General features: G+C 36.4%; 3 protein-coding genes across 3 annotated transcripts; 1 reads left to right on the top strand and 2 right to left on the bottom strand.

Annotated features, from left to right (window-relative positions):
* Positions 1–4,251: 4,251 nt before the first annotated feature.
* NHP2 (NHP2 ribonucleoprotein) lies at positions 4,252–7,515 on the bottom strand. The gene is made up of 2 exons (XM_034981275.2): positions 7,201–7,515; positions 4,252–6,852 (listed from the first exon to the last, which is right to left on the bottom strand). The coding sequence occupies exons 1-2, from the start codon at positions 7,440–7,442 to the stop codon at positions 6,621–6,623; spliced, it is 474 nt and encodes a 157-aa protein (XP_034837166.1). The 5' UTR covers positions 7,443–7,515; the 3' UTR covers positions 4,252–6,620.
* Positions 7,516–10,279: 2,764 nt separating this feature from the next.
* On the bottom strand, positions 10,280–18,237 carry LOC138404047 (piggyBac transposable element-derived protein 4-like). Its single transcript, XM_069506881.1, has 6 exons — positions 17,874–18,237; positions 17,382–17,516; positions 16,467–16,528; positions 15,421–15,589; positions 13,199–13,314; positions 10,280–12,661 (listed from the first exon to the last, which is right to left on the bottom strand). The coding sequence occupies exons 1-6, from the start codon at positions 17,966–17,968 to the stop codon at positions 11,145–11,147; spliced, it is 2,094 nt and encodes a 697-aa protein (XP_069362982.1). The 5' UTR covers positions 17,969–18,237; the 3' UTR covers positions 10,280–11,144.
* Positions 18,238–18,975: 738 nt separating this feature from the next.
* Positions 18,976–23,344, top strand: LOC117993529 (ADP-ribosylation factor-like protein 3). Its single transcript, XM_034981329.2, has 5 exons — positions 18,976–19,132; positions 19,852–20,112; positions 20,898–21,030; positions 21,696–21,799; positions 22,325–23,344. The coding sequence occupies exons 1-5, from the start codon at positions 19,127–19,129 to the stop codon at positions 22,367–22,369; spliced, it is 549 nt and encodes a 182-aa protein (XP_034837220.1). The 5' UTR covers positions 18,976–19,126; the 3' UTR covers positions 22,370–23,344.
* The last annotated feature ends 425 nt before the right edge of the window (positions 23,345–23,769 follow it).

The following is a 23,769-nucleotide window of genomic DNA, read 5'->3' as shown; positions in this document are numbered from 1 at the left end:
ATTGAAACGGAACCGGATTGGCGTAGCCCGGGCTTAAGAATTTTGGTCTTTATGACCAAAGCATTGTTTGCCAAAAACTAGTGAAATCAATGAGGAGGTTTCCAGACAACGTTTGAGAAAATTTTCATAGATGGCGCTAAATACTACCACCACTAAAGATGAAAAATAATACCCATATCTATATTATGATCTATTAAATTTTAATTTAAAAAAATAAAAGCTTTAAATTTTTATATTTAAATCGGATACGAAATTAATTAATTACTTCTATTATAGTTTACAGATTTTGAAGAAACTTAAGGAAAATTGCAGTGCACGCTAGCTCTTACTCTTCATCTATGTCATTGATTGACACGACCTAAACATTAAAGCATAGATCATATAGATACAGGTATTATTTTTCATCTTTAGTGGTGGTAGTATTCTGCGCCATCTATGAAAATTTTCTCGAACGTTGCCTGGAAACCTCCTCATTCCTGGCAACTGAGTGTTGCTATTAATTATGTATTAATTAATATACTTGCATAAGAATAGGTTTATTTAATAGGTACGGAAGATTGTATTGCATTACAAGCATTTCTGAAAGTTATTGTTTGAGTTTACGTTGAACCAATGTTTATATTCAAGTGAATTATGTTCGTAATAATTATAAATCCTGCTTTGTTTGGTACAAAAAGATAAAATAGTTATAATACGAAATAGTTTCTCAAACTTTGCACCGAAATTTAGCTATGCTTTTTGTGACATATTTTAGGGTTCCGTACCTCAAAAGGAAAAACGGAACCCTTATAGGATCACTTTGTTGTCTGTCTGTCTGTCGGTCTGTCAAGAAACCTTCCCGTTGACCTAGAATCATGAAATTTGGCAAGTAGGTAGGTCTTATAGCAGACATTCAGGGAAAAATCTGAAAACCGTGAATTTGTGGTTATATCACACAAAAAAATTTAATTGTGGTCATGAACTAATAAATAATTATTATTTTCAATTTTCGAAGTAATCAAGTGGGGTATCATATGAAAGGTCTTTACCTGTGCATTCTAAAACAGATTTTTGTTTATTTTTATGCATCATAGTTTTTGAATTATCTACGACATGTCATAAGCTCCCACACAAACAAAAAGGAACGTATTGAGTGCGTAACCGCCGTTAGTCATAGCCGTTAGATAAGGTCATTATTTGAACACACACAGAATATTAAATTTCAGCCTCCCATTTTTATATGACTTATAAAATAATGTATTAAATTTTGTACATGCTTATAATAGTTGTTATGTACTGGTATACTTTGTAAATATTAGTATTATTTCGTATAGTTTGCTTTAAGCTAATTATAAACTGTTCCTTTACAAAATTTCTATTATGTAAACAAATTAACAAGTTAGCACACTCAGAATTAGACTGTTTCTTTTTCATCATTATTAAGTGAAACTTCTAAATATTTTAATTCATACTTCATTATGTAAACAAATTAACAAGTTAGCACACTCAGAATTAGACTGTTTCTTTTTCATCATTATTAAGTGAAACTTCTAAATATTTTAATTCATACTTCATTGCAACTTCATTGCTGATTCAACGTCTTTCACTGAAAATGATCTTTCACTATCACTATGAACCGTCTATTGCCAACCTAAAGGTTTATTTTCATTGGTCAATAGAGAACGCTTTTGAGTTGCGGGATTTCTAAAAACGCTAATTTCTATCAACTGGTGAATCAATATGAAATCCATACTAATATTATAAATGCCAAAGTGTATCTGTCTGTCTGTCTATTTGCTAGCTTTTCACGGCCCAACAGTTTAACCAATTTTGATGACATTTGGTCCAGAGTTAGCTTACATCCCGAGGAAGGACATAGGCTACATTTTATCCCGGAAGATCAGAGTTCCCATGGGATTTTAGAAAACCTAAATCCACAAAGTCGCGGGCATCAGCTAGTTTAAAATATTTTGATTCATCTTTCATTGCTGATTCACCGTCTTATTATCCATACAATATTTGTCATCATAATTTGGAATTTTGTAAATGAAGAGTGAGAAAGTAGTGCTGTGATAGGTTAATATCAGATCTGTGATTAGAATGGTCAGACCATGCAAATTGCAATGGATGAACCAAAGTATATTTGTAGTCGGTTGTAGGTCAAGATAAGAACTTTATTTAGTGTTCGATTTTTAACAAATTTTTAGTTCTATTTTCTTTCATTATAGTATAGGTATTGTTTAATAGTGAGTAGTGACACGTCCGTTACTTATATTTATAACTGCTTTTGTACACAATTTTTTTTTGAGTGACTAGTTTTATAAGTCATGGCTTGTATCACTCAGTTATTATTAAATAAAATAAATAAATAAAAATCTTTTTTATTCGAATAAACTTTTACAAGTACTTACGAATAGTCGGATGCATCTACCACTGGTTCGGAATGCCTTTCCTATCGAGAAGAACAAGTAAGAAACTCGGCGGTTGCTCTTTTCAAATATTTGATATAGGTACAAGATTATGCCATGTATGTAATAGTATTTGCAGTCTTGTGCGTTGCTGGAACGAGCTGCAGGTCAAATCCACGCTCTTTTATCATTTAGATAATCTTCAATTGTGTAATATGCTTTTTTCAGAAGCATATTTTAATAGATTTTTAAACTTGTGCAAAGGTAAGTCCAAAATAGTTTGCGGGATTTTATTATAAAAGGTAATACCCATACCCACAAATGACTTTTGGACTTTCCTGAGGCGGAAGGTAGGAGCTGCAAGTTTGTCTCTGTTTCTAGTCAGCCTATTACCATAATCTGTTTTGTGTCCTAAAAGAAAAAAAAGAAGATTCAAGTTCAAAGCTAAAATCAGACTACTATTTGAAATATCATTATGGACGAATGATTAATGGGTATCTACCGACACCATAAGACCTTTGATTTGACACCAACTTCGGTAAGTTTTCATGTTAATGTTATTTTTTTTAATACTTTGTCATTTGTCATATTTTTAGTTAGTACCTAATATTATTATATTACTAACCAACTATAATCTACTTAAAATATTAAACTTATATATATTACTAATATAATATAATAGTTTAATATTTTAAGTCGATATTTCGTGTTTATTTTGACCTACAACTGAAATAAGTATTAATAAAAATGCTTGCGATTTGATTGTTGAAGTAATTTTATAATAAGTACATAGCTTTCGAACAAGGTACCTATTTAATTGTTTAGAAATAGATATATATATCTATTTCTATACCTATATATATATCTATTTCTATATTCTATACTTATTATTTTTCACTTATAAAATAAGTACACAATTGCAATATTACAAATTAAGTCTTTAAGTATAAAGATTTTTTATGTTCTATCCTATGCGCGTGCTTCGTAACTGATAAAAATTATAATTTCAAACCACTATAAAAAAATTGCTCACGCACAATAGCAAAATTAGTGATAATGATTTATGATATATTTAATAATTATCCTAGTGCCCAAATTGTATTATTATTTATTAAATTTCAACTTTGTCTTACCCATAGTATTTAATTATTGATTTAAGAATGGTATTTCTACATTTAGAATTAAGATATTGGTATTACTAATATTAAGGTTCGAAATTAAAGAAAAAAAGCACTAAAAATGTATATGTAACGCAAGAGATTCAAATACGATATGAAATATAAATTTTAAAACATTTCTTGTTTAAAAACTATATACCTAGTATATTGGTACAAAATTAAGTATATAAGTAATAATATTTGAGTAAATTTGTATATTTTATTATTGAAAAAAATAAAAATTTTCTAATTAATATACAGCGCTATTACATGTACTAGATGGCGTTGTACGAACTAACATCGCGCTAATAAAATCGTATTTTTGAATCTCTACGTTAAAAAGTATGATATAAGATTATTTTTGTATTATTTAGTCTAGCACTCGAGATGCTGTATGAAACTCTTACTACCCCATTAAAATTAGTAACGTAGGATACTTTACTAGTTGTTAAACTTTCGACTTCTAAGAAATTCGAAGTACAAAATGTCAAAATTATCCCCCTTTCTATAATTAATAGCGTTGCACATTATTACAGCACATGATAGACCCTCATACACTAAGAATAAGAGCTAAAGTGCAATAAAAATTTAAAATTTCCATCTACCCTCGCTTATGAAAAAAGTGAATAATGTGCAATCGCTCCCAAAGTACTACACTTCACTCAACGTTAAGAGAACATAGCTGCGTATATAAATAAAAAAGTCTGTACTATTTTCTTACACTTTATTGAATAAAAATATAGTATGATCTCATTGACAGTGCACTGACAAGCAGGGTTATTAGGATTCCCCCTAAATGAAACTAATATCATAAATTTTGAAAAATGTGTCACCATAATGTGTCAACAGGGTCTTGTACTGTAGTAATAAAATGATGTGATGTTTTGTATCGCGGTAGTTTATGGGGCTAGAATTCATTATTAAAGACAATATTTAAAAAAAAATAGATTTTTCGTTATTTTTGACATAATTAATTGTTAACGTCACGCTGTACGGAAGGCGATTAATGACGTCACAAGGCGTAAACGAAAAATATATTTAAATTTATTTCCCGCTGAAATTGCTCTTTATGTTAAAAATTGATGAATATTCGGCGTTTATGGATTGTGACGTCATTAATCACCTTCCGTACAGCGTGATGTTCTAAAACAATTTTTTATTTATTGTTATGTAAAATAGTTTTTGATTTATCGTGTACAATGACTAAATAATACGACTGCAGTACGGAACCCTCGGTGCGCGTATCTGACTCGCCCTTGGCCGGTTTTTTTTTTGTAGTAAATTCAAATTAACCAGATTTGATTCAGCAACAAAAATTCAAACTAATTGCAAGTTCATAGTTTCGTTTAGGGGACTTAAAAAATATTGCTTCAATTACTAGTAAATAGTTTTCGGTAGACAGATTTCAGTAGATAATTTTAAGTTAGTAATTGTTTAAGCCGGTGACATACACCTAAAATGTTTTGTTGAACCTCTACAAATTGTTTCTTGTTCAAACCTCTGTAAATGTGTACACATTAGTCTAGATATGCACGAATTAACTACTGAAACCCGTTTAACCTTAAGGTAGTGTCACACTTACAGATAAAAATAGGGGTCTTGGACTGTAGTAATAAAATGAAGTGATTTTTTGTATAGCTGTATAGTTTATGGGACTAGAATTCATTCAAAAGAAACATGATTTTTATTTATTTTTAACATGAACGTCACGTTGTACGGAAGGTGAATAATGACGTCACAATCCGTAAACGACAATTTTTTTAAATCATATAAATAGACTAATTTCTGCGGGAAAATAAAAAAATTTGTCGTTTACGCCTTTTGACGTCATTAATCGCTTTCCGTACAGACTACAGCGTGACGTTATGGTACGATTACACCTATCGAGTAGTGAAGTGAGACAGTAAAATGTCACTCGGCCGAGACAGTGCTGTGGCTCTCAAATAAAATAATAGATAAATATTTCAGTCACATTATAATAATAATATATTCTGAAGTGTGAAACCACCTTAAGTCTCTTTAGTCCTAGTATTATACTGCATAATTTTAAAGTACCTAACGTATTTTGCCAACCATCACTGTCGGTTAGACAATCTGCCATTTTTTACGTACCCTTAGATTTTAATAAGTGTAATAAATCTATATGTAACGGAATACAGCTTTCATTTACTGCTTTACTACATTAACCATGTTACACTAGAAAATGTTACAGTCATGGGTTTCGATAGTTTATGATAATATTATTTTATTTATTTATTTGTACCAAAACATCCATACTAAATCATAAATGCGAAAGTGTGTCTGTCTGTCTGCTAGCTTATCACGGTTCATCTGTTAAACCGATTTTGATGAAATTTGGTACAGAGATAGCTTGCATCCCGGGGAAGGACATAGGCTACTTTTGATCCCGGAAAATCAAAGAGTTCCCGCGGGATTTCTAAAAACCGAAATCCACGCGGACGAAGTCGCGGGCATCATCTAGTTTACAATAAAGAGAAAAATAGAGTCTAAGTGGAAAGGGAAGCACTTGTCTCTATGGGAGATATCTACCCTTGGCAGTGCGAGAGGTTGTAGATTATCATCATGAGCAAATCTGTGATAGGCTACTGGTTAAGACATCTGCCTCCTATTCTGGTTCGATTGCAGACACACATCTCTTAACTTTTTGCAGTCATGTGCATTTTGAGCAGTTCAAAGCAGTTTAAAGGTGCTTCTCTAAAGGTCTAAAGGTGAGGGAAAATATCATGGGGAAATCTGCATGCTTGAGAGTTCTCCATAATGTTCTCAAAGGTGTCTGAAGTCCAATCCTTGGCCAGCGTGGTAGACTATTGCCAAACCGTTCTCATTCTGAGAAGAATTCTGTGCTCAGTAGTGGACAGGTGATGGGATGACTGCCGCTGGCCAATTTAAAAAAGAAACCAGTGATCTACTATTATATATCATGAGATATTAAAGCACACAATTGTGTGCAAATACAGGCATATAAAGAAAATCTAGTCATACTTATAAAAAATAACATCACACTGCTTCTTAATAGTTTACTTATTTCTATACTTATTTTATTTAAAAATAACATTCATAGTGGATGTCCAAGGTGCTTAATTTCACCTTTTACTTCTTCATACAAGTCCTTGTAGTCATCGTGTTCCTTCACAAGCACCATTATACAGCCCCTCATGGTTCCCATGGCAGCCCCTATGTCTTTCCGGCTAGGGGTATAACAGTATGGTACATCCTTCTCTTCGCAAACCGCTGGTAGGTGGCACATAATTTCTATTGGTGAAATGTCGCCAGCAAAGAAAACCATTCTGAAAATTCAAAATTTGTTATCAGAATTTGCAGTTGTGGTTTAAAGACCTTCTTTGGTTGTACACAAGTCTCTAGGCTGAATTAAATTATTGATAGGTCACACTTATTGGCAGCTAAGTTAATTATAGGTATGTAGTAGAATCCTACTGTATCACTTACATACATGCAATTTAAGAAAGATTAAGTACTTATTTTCTCAACTATTCTGACTGGAAATCATACCTTGCACCTTTTAAGAGGCAACTTTTATCCTCACTATTTTAGAAAGGTCGAAAATAAGGTCTATTTAGATCAGATTTATTAGACATGCCTTACTACTTAACCTCTAATATTGTTTTATTACTTACCCTTTTTCGCCCAATCTTAGCTGTTTCTGAACAATTTTTAGTCCGTTCCTTATGAAATTCTTATGACTACTAGACTTTTTGATGAGTTTATATATTTTTTTGCTTAATTTTTTAGGCGCCATCGGCTTCGCAATTACACTGCAATGTTCAACTTTATCATCGTAACTTTGCGGTTCAGTTTTGATGCTAACATCTACTTCTTCTTCTTGGTCTTCTTTTGATTCTTGTTTTACTTTTCCCATTTTGATTCAATTAAATACAATAATGAATTTAACCACGTGCGAATGAAAAGTTCACGGTTCTTTGCTAGTAGATAATCTATGGTTCTTTGCAAAGAGAATATAATCAAGGCCTTAAAGGACTGTTATCCAGGGCCGTAAAAAAAAATTAAAAAAAAAAAAAGAATATAATCACTAGGTACGTTTTAGTTCTTTGTTTGGTCTGTTGTGCATCCAAGGGTCTGTGCATAGGGGTGCAACTCTAGAACATTAAAAAATCGCAAATTGAAAATCGCTTGTGGTGCCATCTAAGCGCGAGCACGGCTAAACAAATAGAGAACAGTTTACAAAAGACGTCAATAGATGGCGGGCACATTGGTGTAATTTTAATGACATTAATAAATTATAACCAAGTTTTCATGTTTTCGTGTGCTGTAGTAAATATTTATATTTCTGTTAAATCTATCTAACTCTGCTTTAATAACAGGACTCTGTAGTCTGTATTTCCTTTCACCACCTCGATAACTATATTCTAAGGATTGATTTAGTGACTCGATTCATGCCTGAACGATTGACCACGGCTACGGATTACGGACTTGTTTTTGCTTTGTGAAATGATTTTTCTGTGAATATATTTGTGCAGAAAAATGCCACGGAGATCTCGATGTGTGTCTGGATGTGACTAATTCGGTAAGTATAAATCAGCTTACTCGTAATCTAACTCAAAATTACTTCAATGAGTCAAACTCTATGCACCATTAAGGCACCATTAGCACATTAGGTATTTTATCATGATACTAGGTATATAGTTCCTGCGATTTCGTCCGCTCGAAAAAAACTATTTTAGAAATCCCGTGAGAAGTCCAATTTTCCGGGATAATGTGGCCTACAAGTTACAACCGTCTGATGCAAGCTATCTCTGTACCAAACAGATGATGACCACCACTTTGTCTACGTGGATTTAGGGTTTTTGGGAATCCCATGGGAACTGTTTGAGTTTTCCGTGACAAAAGAAGCCTATGTCCTTACCTGGATGCAAGTTATCTCTGTACTAACTTTCATCATAAACGGTTACTCAAAATTTACTGTAAAAAGCTAGCATACAGACAGGTTGACACACTTTTGCATTTATCATATTGCTATGGATTATTAACTACTAATTCTGTAATTTTTTTGTTTTGTAATTAAGTGTACTTACAACATTTGTTTTGAACTTTATTGACTAAGTTATTTTTATATTATAGGTATCAGCTATCAACTAATTAAGTAGGTACAATAAGTAAGTATAGACTAATGCATATTTTATGTTATTACTTTTTCAGATGTTTGCATGGCTTTCCAAAACCTGGCTACTCCTCTCTTTGAAACCATTTAAACAATGAAAAGAGATAGGACAACATTTAGAAAGCAAGACTGATAATGAAATAATATATAGTTACGAATTATCAAATTTGCAATCACCAGTTTGAAGATCGTTGAAATACACCAGTTGTGGTAGTAATATGAAAGTTATGAAAAGTAAATAACCAAAAATTTTGGATTTGAGCGTTACCTATTTCACAATCTCGTGGGTCTTGAATTTGGGTATGTATTTTATGTACCTAGTTACGAATTTATGAAAATAAAATATTTTACAAAACCTTAAAACCTTTTTATTTCTATAGTGTTTTATAATTTAGTATCTTAAAGAGTCAGTCTTGTAATATATATTTTTAAACATGTTTTAAACAAACGTTAATGGAATTATTGATATTTTTTTAAAACATGTTCAAAAATATAAAATATTCTAGTAAAGTACATTTAAATAGCATTTAAATTTTCGCGCTCTCGCACGCCTAGCGCGCTTTTAGTGCCCTCTAGATGTGAGCACACGCGTAACTTTGAAAAAGAAATCTAGAGTCGCACATCTATCTCTAGTATATAGTAGATAATCTATGGGTCTGTGATTCAAAGCTATGGTCACAGAATATATAATAGTAGGTAGATACTGCTACTGCTGGTTCAAAGCAAATGTACTCTGTGGTTCAAAGAGCAAGTTTTTTTAATTTATTTTACGGCCCTGGATAAAAGAGCAAGATCACTAACTTAAAAATCACAGATGACTGACAGGTAGACGGCAGACCGAGCTGAAACCAATAACCACAAAATATTTACAGTGCGACAAGGCTATCTTGGCGCGTGGCGAAAATCAAAACTAACAAACCTTAAGAAGTAGCCCTACTGTGACACTGTTAGAGCAAGATAGCTAAAAATGTTTTACGAGACATTTCACCGCGATTAATAGCCTCATCTGGTGACAGAAGGGCTGGCTCATTTTTTGCGCAACGGATCAGCCTGGCTGTCCAGCGCGGAAATGCAGCCAGTATTCTTGGCACCATTCCACGCGGTCATGATTTATATAGTAATTAGATAAGGCTAGCTTTAAGTTTTATTGTAATAAGATAGCTAAAACATTTAAACTCTTACTAGAACGTGACAAAATGATTGTGTTGTCGTTTTGTCCTTATCACCGTGGCCACTTTTTACTTACGTGAGATTTTGGGAAACAACGTGAAGTGAGGCTATGTTGACTCAAGTATTGTAAATAAATAATTGATTCGTTTTGTTGTTTTTTAAGCACTATTTTGAGTCTTTATATGTAAAGTGCATTTTCTGTCCCTTTTAAGCATTGTTAAAAAGAAAAGGATGCAGATACTCTAAATTTAGTTTAGAGAAAGACAAGGGAATCGGTGGCAGTCATGTGCCAGTAGTTACCTATAGCACGGTAATGTTAATAACATGACCAATAGGTAGTTAATTAAAAGTTAAAAAATAAAACTATTATTATTATTCAGAAAAGATTTTGTTTTACTTCACGCACACAGATAAGAAACGATGTTACAATAAAAAGTAGGTACACCTAATTCCCTCATTAATCAGGAGTCATGACACCAACGTCTCCAATGAGACTAGACAACAATGACTAACCTCAACCAACAATAACCACGTTAGGTAACAATAATAATAAAACCTACAGTACGATACACAGTATCTACTGAGAAGTGCCCCTGGCAAAAGCCAGACGAATAATGACTCCTTTCGCACAGCGCGTTCGATTTTATACACAATTTAAAAAGTTCAACACAAAAATACACAAATTATTAAATTTTAAAAAGTTTAAAAAATTAAAAAAACATAAAATCAAATTGTACAAAATAACCGGCGGTGGTGGTGGACCCTTGCATAAACCAGACAGAACACAGAAAAAGACGAGTATAGAGTAAAAAAAAAGGAAGAAAAAAAACCCATGGTAGTAAATGTTGCTGCAATAATGCGCAAATGTTCATGGGCGGCGGTAATCATGACCCATTTGCTATTGAAAAAAGTCACACTATTAATGTATAACGCAAGTCACATTATGGACACGCACGCTAAACGAACAAAGGTGTGATGGGTGTGACATAAAAAAGCGTAGATAGAATATATATTTATATGAAGCATACATAGATACATAGAATATATTATGTACTAGCTGATGCCCGCGACTTCGTCCGCGTGGAATTAGGGTTTTCAAAAATCCCGTGGATACTCTTTGATTTTCCGGGATAAAAAGTAGCCTATGTCAATCTCCAGGTCTTTATCTATACCCATGCAAAAAATCACGTCAATCCGTTGCGACGTGATTGAATGACAAACCAATAAACACACTTTCGCATTTATAAGGGTATATACTGATAAATAAACATATTAAGTAGGTGTATGAGAACTAGGTAAATGCAGGGTCCTAAAGCAAATTCCCATACACACGGGTCTTTGGCACCCGACGCAGAACATGCGAACGCGTTTTTTACACACTGCGCACGTGCGCCGCGGTCGGCCATCTTTGCCGCCCAGCGACGGGTACGCATCCACGTAGTGTATATGAGAAGGGTATTCTCTGCCATTCGGTCTGTTCTGGGCCAAAGCAAATCGGTCAGTATGCTTATGAATCAAAGTTTTGACCAGATTCATTCTGAAAGCACGATAGTCAAGTGCTTTAGAGGAGTGCCTATACATGATGAAGGCATTCAAAACGGATACGTTGAGAAGCCTCCGGAAAAAGTTTTTATACCACACCTTTGACTGTTTCTTCTCGACCGGATACCTGGCGATACAGACAGTTGCCTCAGTAGTGCTAAGACCCTCGGGCACAAACTGGCGAGTACGCGAGGTACCAACGCAGTCGAACCCGAGAGTCTTAAGCTCGAGCGCGAGGGCTGGCGAATTATACTGATTGTCCATCCATACTGTGTGGCCCTCGTTCTCAAGACCATGTACAAGCCTTAAGACAAGGGCCGGCGTTATTCCGTCCATCGGGTCAGACGGCCTGTTGACGGGCTCATGCCGCGGATCAGCATGAACCTCAAACCGCCACAGATAGCCGGTCTGAGGTTCATACAGCTCGTATGTGTTTATTCCGCATGTGACGACTTTGTTTGGAATAAATTGGTCAATATTCAACCAACCTTTCCATTCCAAGAGTGACTCGTCAATCGCAATGTTCTGCCTTAGTTTGTACAAGTCCTGAAATTTCATATTCAATTGATCCACCACCGGTTGGATTTTATACAATTTGGCCTCCGGACCTGACCGGTCTTGCGCAAACATGTCTCTATTGTCGTTAAAGTGAAGATACTTGGTCAACGACTGAAAACGATCTAGACTCATGGCTGCGCTAAAGCCTGGCGTATAAAATATGTCGGCAGTAGCACTCCAGTACTCTTCGATTTTGGTTTTTATAACTACCCCCATCGCTAATACTACGGCGAAATAAACATATATTTCTCTCCCCGTAGTATTAACCCAACGAGGAATTCTTCTCTGGGAATTGGCGAAGAGCTGTTGTGTCACTTCCTGCGCATATTTGTTGGTCTCGGAAGCAATGTACTCCACAAACTGCCGATCCCATATGGCAACAAATGCGTCATACGGGGTGGCATATGGAGACTTTGGGCCAACGTTGCTATCGGAGAACGGGTCTCTCCTCAATTCATGTTGAATTTGAGGATCGGGAAACGCTCTCCGCTTGAATTCATCGAACTCCGGGCTCAACGGAGTTTCAGACGAGGACGCAGAATCTCCTGCCGGCGCTGCGGTGGAAGGATGAGGATCGGAGGGCGGATCCGCTGCAGTTTCCAAGGTCGACAGTACCGTTCTTGGAAACAGCGGCATTAAGAATTCCGCCTCCCGCCTCTCGTCTTCATCATCCGTCTCCTCTTCGCTTCCTGGTAATCAAAGAAATGATAGGTACGTAAAAATTCAATGACACTTGCGCTTATTCATAGCCACTACCACAAGCGCAATGTGTGAATTTGTTACTACATTCCAGCTCTAGTTAATCATTTTATTGCCAATTTGGGTTACATATACAAGGTATTATTCTAAACTTATATACGTACAGCCAAATTTCACCTAACAGCATGCAATATTTTAACTAAAATAAATTACAATAAGGAAGGGTAATTATTATTTTATCAAATTATGTTTTATGCCCATTAGCATATCCTTAGCAGAGTTTGCCTTGTCCATTTAAAATTCTTGTAATATCTGTTTAAAGTGATAATTATTTAAAATTCTTTCAGACAGCATGTTAGAATGCAAGTAACGAAACTTGCATGCCTCTGTGAGTTCTCCATAATGTTCTGAAAGGTGTGTGAAGTCTGCCAATCCGCACTAGATCAACATGGTGGACTATGGAGTAAACACTCCTCATTCTGAGAGGAGACCCATGCTCAGTAATTGGAGTTGAGAGCCATACATACCATAATTGAAGCTCTCCTCAATTTGGTGATCCTGTAGTGGTTGTTGAGGGAGGGGACTGTCACGGAGACACTGTGGAGGTGTTCTTGATGAAGTACCGCTTTCACAATCTAAATACCTGTACCAAAAGAAGTCAATCATCAGTTTGTTAAGTCAGGTACATGTATAAATGATTCATCATCATCATCATGATCAACCCATCACCAGCTCACTACAGAGCGCGGGTCTCCTCTCAGAGTGAGAAGGGTTTTGGCCATAGTCTACCACGCTGGTCATGTGCGGATTGATAGACTTCACACACCTTTGAGAACAGTATGGAGAACTCTCAGGCATGCAGGTTTCCTCACGATGTTTTCCTTCACCGTTAAAGCAAGTGATATTTAATTAATTAAAACGCACATAATTCCGGATAGTTAGAGGTGCGTGCCCGGTATCGAACCCCCGACCTCCGATTAGAAGGCCGACATCCTAACCACTAGGCTAGCACTATTTCTATAGATGATTATAAGACCATATTACATATTTTTGTATTTAAAGGTCTTAACCATAATCCATACTAACATTATAAATGCGAAAGTGTGTCTGCTAGCTTTTCACGGCCCAACCGTTCAACCGATTTTGATGAAATTTGCTACGGAGTTAGCTTATATACCGGGGAAGGACATAGGCTACTTTTAATCCCGGAAGATTAAAGAGTTCCCACAGGATTTTAAAGAGGTAAATCCACGCGGACAAAGTCGCGGGCATCATCTAGTAATAATATAAAAGACCCTTAAAAACAAAGGGCGACCTCATCTCTATAGTGACCTTTTCCAGGCTACTCACATTTATGAATTTATACTTAAGTAAACAATCAAAAAAGGTTTAGATTTTTGATTGTTTGTTTTACTATCTTTACATACCCTGAAGAGTGTAATACTAGACCATAAATTATCAACAAATTACTTTTTTAAAATTATTTTACTTTTTTTTAGAAGACTATATTTTTGACTAGCTTATGCTCGCGACTTCGTCCGCGTGGTCTACACAAATTTCAAACCCCTATTTCACACCTTTAGGGGATGAGTTTTCAAAAATCCTTTCTTAGCGGATGCCTACTTCATAATAGTTATCTGCATGCCAAATTTCAGCCGGATACGTCCACTAGTTTGAGCTGTGCGTTGATAGATCAGTCAGTCACCTTTTCTTTTTATATATGGAGATTTAGGAAGTGTTCATAGTGAATTAATATTGTAGGTACCAAGCAACGAGACTTCTTGTCAATCCTGATGATGCAGGGTATACAGGGATGCATAAACTAGTGACTCAACTAGGAACTGTGGATGGTGCAATATTATTGTACCATTACTGTACCCAGCATATACTTCATCATTGAACTTCGGATCCCAATTCTTCAATCCATATGCTGACAAAAAAAATAATTACAGGCCGAATTGAGAACCACCTCCTTTTTGGAAGTATGTTAAAAATAAAGTTGCGTTATGTCACAGTGTGGCTCAAGGATAATATTTTTCATGTTCAGTTAACACTTGTTACACACGCAATATGTGGGTGTGACTTAACGGGAACATAAAATTCCTCTTGAGTCACACTGGGACTTTTTTTTGGGATTTTTTTTCCCGTTGAGTCAGTGTTCATAATTATTAGGAACTCAACGACGTGGCGCAGCAAATATAGCTATGAGTTTGTATAGAGCAAGGCGCTGCCGAGTCGCGTCGCGTCGCGCAACGCAAATGCGTTTGGACCTTTAGAGTTCCGTTCATAATGAGCGAAGCCCATCTCGCATTTGCCTAGTTTTTAGGGTTCCGTAAGGTTTTTCCTTTTAGGATCACTTTGTTGTCTGTCTGTCGGTCTGTCAAGAAATCTACAGGGTACTTCCCGTTGACCTAGTATCATAAAATTTGGCAGGTAGGTAGGTCCTGTAGCAGACATTCGGGGAAAAATCTGAAAAACGTGAATTTTTGGTTACATCACACAAAAAAAATGTGGTCATGAACTAATAATTAGTATTTTCAATTTTCGAAGTAAGATAACTATATCAAGTGAGGTATCATATGAAAGGTGACCACCTGTAGATTCTAAAAATTTTTATTTATTTTAATGCATCATTGTTTTTGAATTATCGTGCAAAATGTCGAAAAAATACGACTGTAGTACGGAACCCTCGTTGCGCGAGCCTGACTCGCACTTGGCCGGTTTTTTTGTAAATGTGAAAAGGTCATACCGATCAACATCGTGGGTGTCAGGCTGCAGCAGATCCGCTGGTGGCGGCGACGACGGTGCCGATTCATCGTCAGGCGGGAGCACATCCTCCTCGAACATTATCTCAGGGGTGACCAACACTTCCTCAGCTATCTCACTCCCATCAAACACCGCACCGCCTCCTACACTTCCTGAAACGTCCATGCATCCATACTAGTATAAACATGCTTATGCCCGCGACTTCGGTCGCGTGGATTTAGTTAAACGCAAGAACTATAGATACTAATGTATTATTGGGACCACCCTAGCAAGTGATTCATCATGATCAACCCATCACCGGCTCACTACATAGCACCGGTCTCCTCTCAGAGTGAGAAGGGTTTTGGCCGTAGTCTACCATGCTGGCCAAGTGCGGATTGGCAGACTTAGTAGTAAGTGATTAGTACATAATATTACTACAAGTATTTGTGGCAAGTCAGATTTTATCATAAAATCTTATACAAATTGATGTAAATAAATATAGTATATAGTTCCTTAATGTGTAAAATTAATTTTAAAGTTACAGTTAAATACCTGTCACCTGTCATTAATTTAATTTAGTTTAGAGATTGTGTACAACAGTATTATCAGCCACACAATGCCGCGTCGTAGGATTACTGATATAAATCACCCCACAAAAATAAACACGAAAAAAATATATTAATGAATCCTATAATTTTGTAAAAGTGTACGATATATTGCATATAAAACATCTGACTGACGCTGGAGGTCAACGAACGTTGCGTAAGTAATTCATTCGTAGTCATTGCCGCAACGTGAGTTTTGCATGAAAAAAACTACAAAATGAGGCAAATGGTTATTGGTATTGGATTGTGTTTAGGTATTATAACAATAACGCTAAGTTTTTGCTAGCGTTCTGGTTACACCCAGTATATAGTACATAGTTTCTTAATGTGTAACATTAATTTTAAAGTTACAGTTTAAGTTAAATACCTGTCATTAATTTAATTTAATTTAGAGATTGTGCACAACAGAATTATCAGCCACACTATATTGTGTGGTTCTTACCTAAGTTACGACAATCTCTGTTATCAGCCTGAAGAGCTTCAGAATGTGACGCTAGATTATCCCTGGAACAAAGCATTATTGCAATTTAAGCAATATCATTCGATAATCTAAATGTATAAAAGGAAAAGGTGACTGACTGACTGACTGATCTATCAATGCACAGCTCAAACTACTGGACGGATTGGGCTGAAATTGGCATGCATAATGTAGGCATCTGCTAAGAAAGGATTTTTGAAAATTCAACCCCTAAAGGGGTGAAATAGGGGTTTCAAATTGTGTAGTCCACGCGGACGAAGTCGCGAGCATAAGCTAGTGTGTATATATAGGGTGGAAACATTTTCTCAATGGAAGAGGTACTTAGAAACTACATGTTTTAGTTGCAGTCATGCAAATCCAACTTTCAGCAAGAAATAATACTGAGGATTACACAGGAGGAACTACATAACCGATGGATTTGAAATATTTACGGGACAATCTTTAAACTATCTCCTTTCTAACAAAAGAAAGAATGAATGAAATAGAAGAGAAAATTCAGTGAATGATAGACATGCAACATGCAATCACTACCTATACCTAATATAATATTATGTATTATATATGTATACCTAGAGTAACCAACATAGCTCAACGGGTTGCGAAGTTGAAGTGGCAATGGGCAGGGCACATAGCTCGTACAACCGATAGACGTTGGGGTTCCAAAGTGCTGGAATGGTGACCTTGCACTGGAAGATGCAGCGTTGGAAGACCCCCCACTAGTTGGACGGACGACATCAGACGAGTCGCAGGGAGCCGCTGGATCAGGCGGCGGAGGACCGTGGCGTGTGGAAGTCCCTACAAGAGACTATGTCCAGCAGTGGACGCCTATCGGTTGACGATGATGATGATGATGATGATCTATTATATTCACACACTTACGTAGGTGTATGCCAAGATGGCGCTTTGTTAGAAGAGTGGGGTTGACGCCGTCGTTTGCTGGGCGGGCTTTCGAAAATTGACTTCACCACCCTGAGTGCACCCTCAGCATGGAGCGCACCTTCTGATGAACTCCCTCTAAAATATATAAGCAGGTATTTTTACTTATTTTTATTTTTATTTAATACATTATTATTATTTAAAACATTAGTTTCCAACATATCAATACTATACTAATATTATACAACCAAAATTTCAGGTTTGTAACTAATTTAGTCTATGAGCTAGAGACCTGTGACACGCGGACAGACAGATACAAGTACAACAGTGACATTACTCATTGGGTACGGAACCATAAAAGATTGTTGTAGGCACTTGCGGCGGTGTCGGTTCCTTAGGTTGACAGATTTTTCAGGGCCCCCCTACCCCACCCCTCTCAACCCCCTTCTCCTGCCGAACGAATAACGATATCGAATTTTACCCGATCTTTCTTACCCATTTTTTTTCGCCATCGGTTCCGCATAGCAATGTTCATCAGCCATGCTACCATCGCTGCCATCTGCAGTTTCTTCTTGTTCTATGTTGCTCATTTTGTTTCAATTAAAATAAGCTGCTACTTAATTATTTAAAACACCATACGAATTACACTTAGAGTTAGTAGTTATGACGCAAAACCTTTAGCTATAAGCGCAACGCAAAACCGGCAAAACCAAGGTGAAGGAATACTACTCCGAAGTTGAGGTTAACAGATCCTGCTCAAACCACTTATTAAACAGCTAATGCCCGTCCATTTACCGTAGCTCGAGAAAGAAAATCATAGATAACAATATTTAGTATACTTTTACTGAGAAAATGAGAATAAAGAAAGATATAATATTGATTCGAACGCCAACTTAAACCGTAAACCACAGAGTACTTTTGTAATATATGCCATAAACAAACAAACTGATTTTTAAGCTTTTTTTAAAGCGCGAACGGCTCAGCGAACGGCGAAACTCTGTGGCGAAACTATTCGTATATTATCTATGGGCAAAACCACAGACCACTAACATATAGGATAGGCGAAACGGCCGAAACCAAAGAGAAGTTACTACATTTTAAGAGACGGGACTTTCATACAAAACCGAAAATCTAGGTATTAAGTTAGGTAGGTAGGTAGGTAATGGTTTGCAGGCTTCAATCACAGACCAATAACATATAGGATATGCCAACATTATAACACTAACACTGACAGAAAGACAGTACTGCCAACGTAACCAAACAAGTAACTCTATTAACACTACCACAGTGCGACAAGGCTCTTTTGGCGCGTGGCAAAAATCGGAACTAACGTTGCCATCAAGACTCAAGTGTCCCCTTTGTGGCCTAAAATGGGACGCGTTTGTCTCACTCTTGTCTTAAAATTGATAGATCAGAATCGGATAGCCCAAAGAGTATATAGGTAATCACTACGTTTGGATAGCCTATGATCATTGCCGGTGTAGTACGTAGTAGTACTTTCAACTTCTTTGTTGCCACCTTGTTGCCACCATAGCAAAAATATCATTTTGGCCGCTGGCATGGAAACCATGGTAACTTTGTATGTCAACAAATCCGAGCGAATCAAATTCGAAAACCAATTTATCTTGCATTTCTATTTTCTTCTATTAAATATTTAAAAACACATAACTTACCTTTGAGCTTCGCCGCAGTCGGTAAAAACAAGGCTTCCGTGCTTTCATACATTTTCCGTTCTACTAGATTCTTCTATGATGGTAAATATAATTATTATTAGCCAAACTACACTACAATACAATATTATTAGAGTACCTACCTCTAACCTGTAGACCTAGGTCATCGATGACCTAGGTCATTCAGGAAATATTTTAGTGCCTAGTTACCTACCTACTTACATAATAATTCAATGGAGAAGGCTAGATTGTGCAGACGATAAAAGAAAATATGTAAAATACTAGCTGATACCCGCGACCTCGTCCGCGTGGATTTCGGTTTTTAAAAATACCGTGGGAACTCTTTGATTTTCCAAGATAAAAAGTAGCTTATGTCACTCTCCAGGTCTTTGTCTATAACCATGCAAAAAATCACGTCAATTCATTGCACCGTTGCGACGTGATTGAAGGACAAACCAACAAATAAACACACTTTCACATTTATGATAAGGGTACTGAGGTACTGATTCAATAATAAGGGTACTGATAAGGGTACTGATTAATGCAGGTTTTAGACAATCGCCCTACTGTCACACGAGTAGATATAAGTATAAACCGAGGGGAAGCTTCATACTAGCCGCTGGCTGTAGGTTTACTCACTCTAGCGCAGCTCACGCACACCACGACGTGTCACGGACGCTCCGTTTGCCATCGAACCGTGTCTCCATGTCCGTGACACGTCGTGGTGTGCGTGAGCTAGTGTGAAGCTTCCCCTCTGGTCTATAATATCTACTCGTGTGCTACTGTTTCCCGAAACGTTGCAGGGCCTACTCAACATCCTAAAGAAGCTTCGTTCGAATCCAGACAAAGAGCTCCGTCTCCTCCTACTTGGGCTGGACAACGCTGGAAAAACAACTCTTCTGAAGCAACTGGCGTCAGAAGATGTCACTCACGTGACGCCTACAGCTGGCTTCAATATAAAATCTGTTCTTTCCAACGGTTTCAAATTAAACGTATGGGACATCGGTGGCCAGAGGAAAATTAGGCCGTATTGGAGGAATTATTTTGAGAATACAGATATTTTAGTAAGTACTTACTTAAATAAGTCCCGCACGTTGCTATTGTGCTGGAACCATGTCTCATTAACATCGAAATGACTTCAAGAAATAAAAATATACCATCAGCTCGAAACTTCAGTCTAACACTAGTGCTGACGTCACTAAAAAGTTCACGAATGTTCACTGCTAGGTCTCTTTTAGGGACTTCCACTACACACTACAGACACTACAGACAGACGGCGCAAGGTGGACAGACTATCGTCTGCCCACCTTGCGCCTAGGGGGGGGGGGAGGGGAACTAAAAGATGTTTAATTGTTATACAACGCGCATTACTCCGAAAAGTTTAAAGTGCGTGCCGGGGATTGAACCCCTGACCTCTCCGAATAGAGGGGGGCTGTCAACGCTGCGCTTTCCGGTGTGAGGTCGCCATTCTAGCACCTTGGAACCCCAACGTCAATCGGTTTTTCAAACAATGTGCCCTGTTCAATCCCATTGCCACTTCAGCTTCGCAACTCGTTCCATCCAGTTATCGTTGAGAGCTCTGCATTGTAAATCAAAGTTGTAGACGAGTATGTATACAGGGGACACACAATCCAGCTAGGCACAATCCAGCTAGGTAGCTCCTATTTCGATATAAAACTTAACCACCGAATCCGAATCGGATTTGGGAAGCTTTGAGATGTCTTCTCGTCCAAAATTCCTCATGTGCTTGAAGACCAAAGTCATCGAACAGTGCGGGGTTGGAAGTGACAGTAAAAACCAGTCATATAAGTACAGAATAATTGTTGAATAAAAAACCTCCGTGTTCCAGATCTACGTAGTCGATTGCTCCGACCACCAACGGTTAGAGGAAACCAGCCTGGAACTTGCGGAGCTGCTGCAAGATGACAAGTTGCGCGGCGTGCCCGTGTTGGTGTACGCAAATAAACAGGACTTGGCTACCGGTATTGTCTTTCTTTATTTCTTTTTTACGCGACTGCCTAGAAAAATTCTTATAAATAATTCAATTCAAATGCCGTGGTCGTGCGTTGTCAATTACAAAATGAAAACATACTACTAATTTGATTTAGACAAATAAAACCAATGGGGTTGGGGATGCAGTCGATCAAGGATAAAAATACCGGCCAAGTGCGACTCAGGCTCGCACAACGAGGGTTCCGTACAACAGTCGTATTTTTTCGACATTTTGCACGATAATTCAAAAACTATGATTCATAAAAATAAATAAAAATCTGTTTTAGAATGCACAAGTGAAGCCCTTTCATATGATACCCCCACTTGATATAGTTATCTTACTTCGAAAGTTCAAAACAGCAATATTTGTTCATGGCCAGAATTTAATTTTTTTTTGTGTGAAATTGACCACAAATTCACGGTTTTCAGATTTTTCCCCAAATGTCCTACCTGCCAAATTTCATGATTCTAGGTCAACGGGAAGTACCCTGTAGGTTTCTCGACAGACAGACAGACAACAAAGTGATCCTATAAGGGTTCCGTTTTTCCTTTTGATGTACGGAACCCTAATAATTAGACCCTGACAAAAATGTCTTCTTGTACTCGTTATAATCACGATTGAGAGTAAAATCGGTATCGGTATCATTTATTCCAGCGTTGCCAGCAAGTGAGGTGGCGACACTCCTCGGCTTGCATTTGATCAGGGATCGGACGTGGCAAATCCAGGCGTGCGTCGCTACTGATGGAACTGGTGTGAAGGTAACATTCGTTTTTAGGGTTCCGTACCTCAAAATAAAAAAAAATCGGTGTAGGTACTTATTATCACATTGGTTACATTTAAAAAAACCAAAAAAAATCGGGCCGAATTGAGAACCACCTCTTTTTTGGAAGTCGGTTAAAAAGGAACCCTTATAGGATCACTCTGTTGTCAGTCTGTCTGTCCGTCGTGTCTGTCAAGAAAATCTATAGGGGACCTACTTCCCGTTGTCCTAGAATCATGAAATTTAGTAGGTAGGTAGGTTTTATAACACAAGTAAAGGAATAAATCCGAAAACCGCATGTATTTGTGGTTACATCACAGAAAAAAAAATTAAAATGTGTTCATGAACAAATATTAGTATTTTCAATTTTCAAAATAAGATAACTATACGATAATATTTTCAATTTTCAAAATAAGATATATGAAAGGGCTTCTACATTTCTACATAGTAGTTTTTGATTTATCATGCAAAATGTCGAAAACATATGACCGTAATAACTTTTGAATAAAAAATCTGATTTCAGGAAGGCATGGAATGGGTCTGCAAGAATATCTCGGTAAAAAAGTAATATTTAAAATAGATTTTAAGTATTAAATCAAAGAAGATTATACAAGTATTAAAATAAATCTTTATAATATTTAATTTATTTAGCAAATAATATTGTAACATACAGTAGCCGGCACTCATACCTATGTAGAAAGAAGGAAAGAAAGAAAGAAAGAAGACGTTTATTTTACAAATTGTGCCACACATCACATCTTATAACTAAAAGCTGGTTATTCCGGCGCTTTTTCCTCCTGAGTATAAGCCCAACGCGCTTCAAGCAAAAGAAGCTTCGGAACAAACTGTCATGTATGGCACAACCCGAAAAAGGGTCCCAGCTCAGGACTATGTGACGTTTTGTCGGTCTCAACCACAGAGAAAACGCTATACGAAACCACTAGGTATCTCTTTCTATAGGTCGATGTACAATATTTCCTGCCGGGTACTGTACTTATCGAGTTTATGATATTTTTTAGATATTTTAACATCCGTCCAGGTTCATCTATATTTTAATAGTTAGATAAAGTTAGGATGTAAGTACCTAGATTTTATTTAGAGTGGTTGGAGAGTTGCACAAAAATCTAGTCATAGTATGATAACTAATTTATACAGAGTGTAACCAGAACGCTAGCAAAAACGGAGACAGGTGATAGTACTGATGATTACTGATGTGATACCACAAAAAAACCGTGAAAAAATATAAAAAATATCCTATATTTTGTAAAAGTTCACGATCAAATGAAACGTCTGACTGACGCTAGAGCTCAATGAACGTTGCGTAAGTAGGCCACTCAGAGTCAAAGCCGCGTCGTAGGTGGGGCATTGACCCCAGTTCTGCACGCTATACATTGATACTAAACCACTATCAGCATCATTGTTTATTCAATAATTACCGACTCATCAGTGTTGTATAGGTACTTAAGTATCCAATATATTCATATCTAATAGTTTTCTTCCAATGTACCTAATTACCTACTTAATAAAAATAAATAAAATTCTATTCCACAACACAAAGTATTTTATTTAAACACCTAATAAATTCCCATATTATTAATTAAATAATAAGTAATATCTAATATTTATTGTTTAATATTTACATAGTTTTAACAATACATAGGAATTAAATTATCGTTTACATATTCGGTATAAATATCTACGAATCATTATAATTTTTGTATGGGACCATCAATTTAATATTAAAGTTTCTTTATTATAAGATAAACAGATTGACCCCTTCAGATTTTTCTAAATAAGTAAGTATAAAAGGAAAACTTATTTTTGCATAATTAATATTGCAAAAGAAACGTTAGCACCAAGTCCAGCAAAAAACTTATAATTATATTATTAAGTGACAAAATCAGTCGATCTTAAAAATATACATTCCATAAATTAATAAATTCAAAATCGAACGATCACATAACATTA

This window comes from Maniola hyperantus, chromosome 24, assembly GCF_902806685.2.
Source record: "Maniola hyperantus chromosome 24, iAphHyp1.2, whole genome shotgun sequence".
NCBI lineage: Eukaryota > Metazoa > Arthropoda > Insecta > Lepidoptera > Nymphalidae > Maniola > Maniola hyperantus.
Note: the sequence above shows the minus strand (reverse complement) of the source record. Positions and strands in the feature narration are given on the sequence as shown.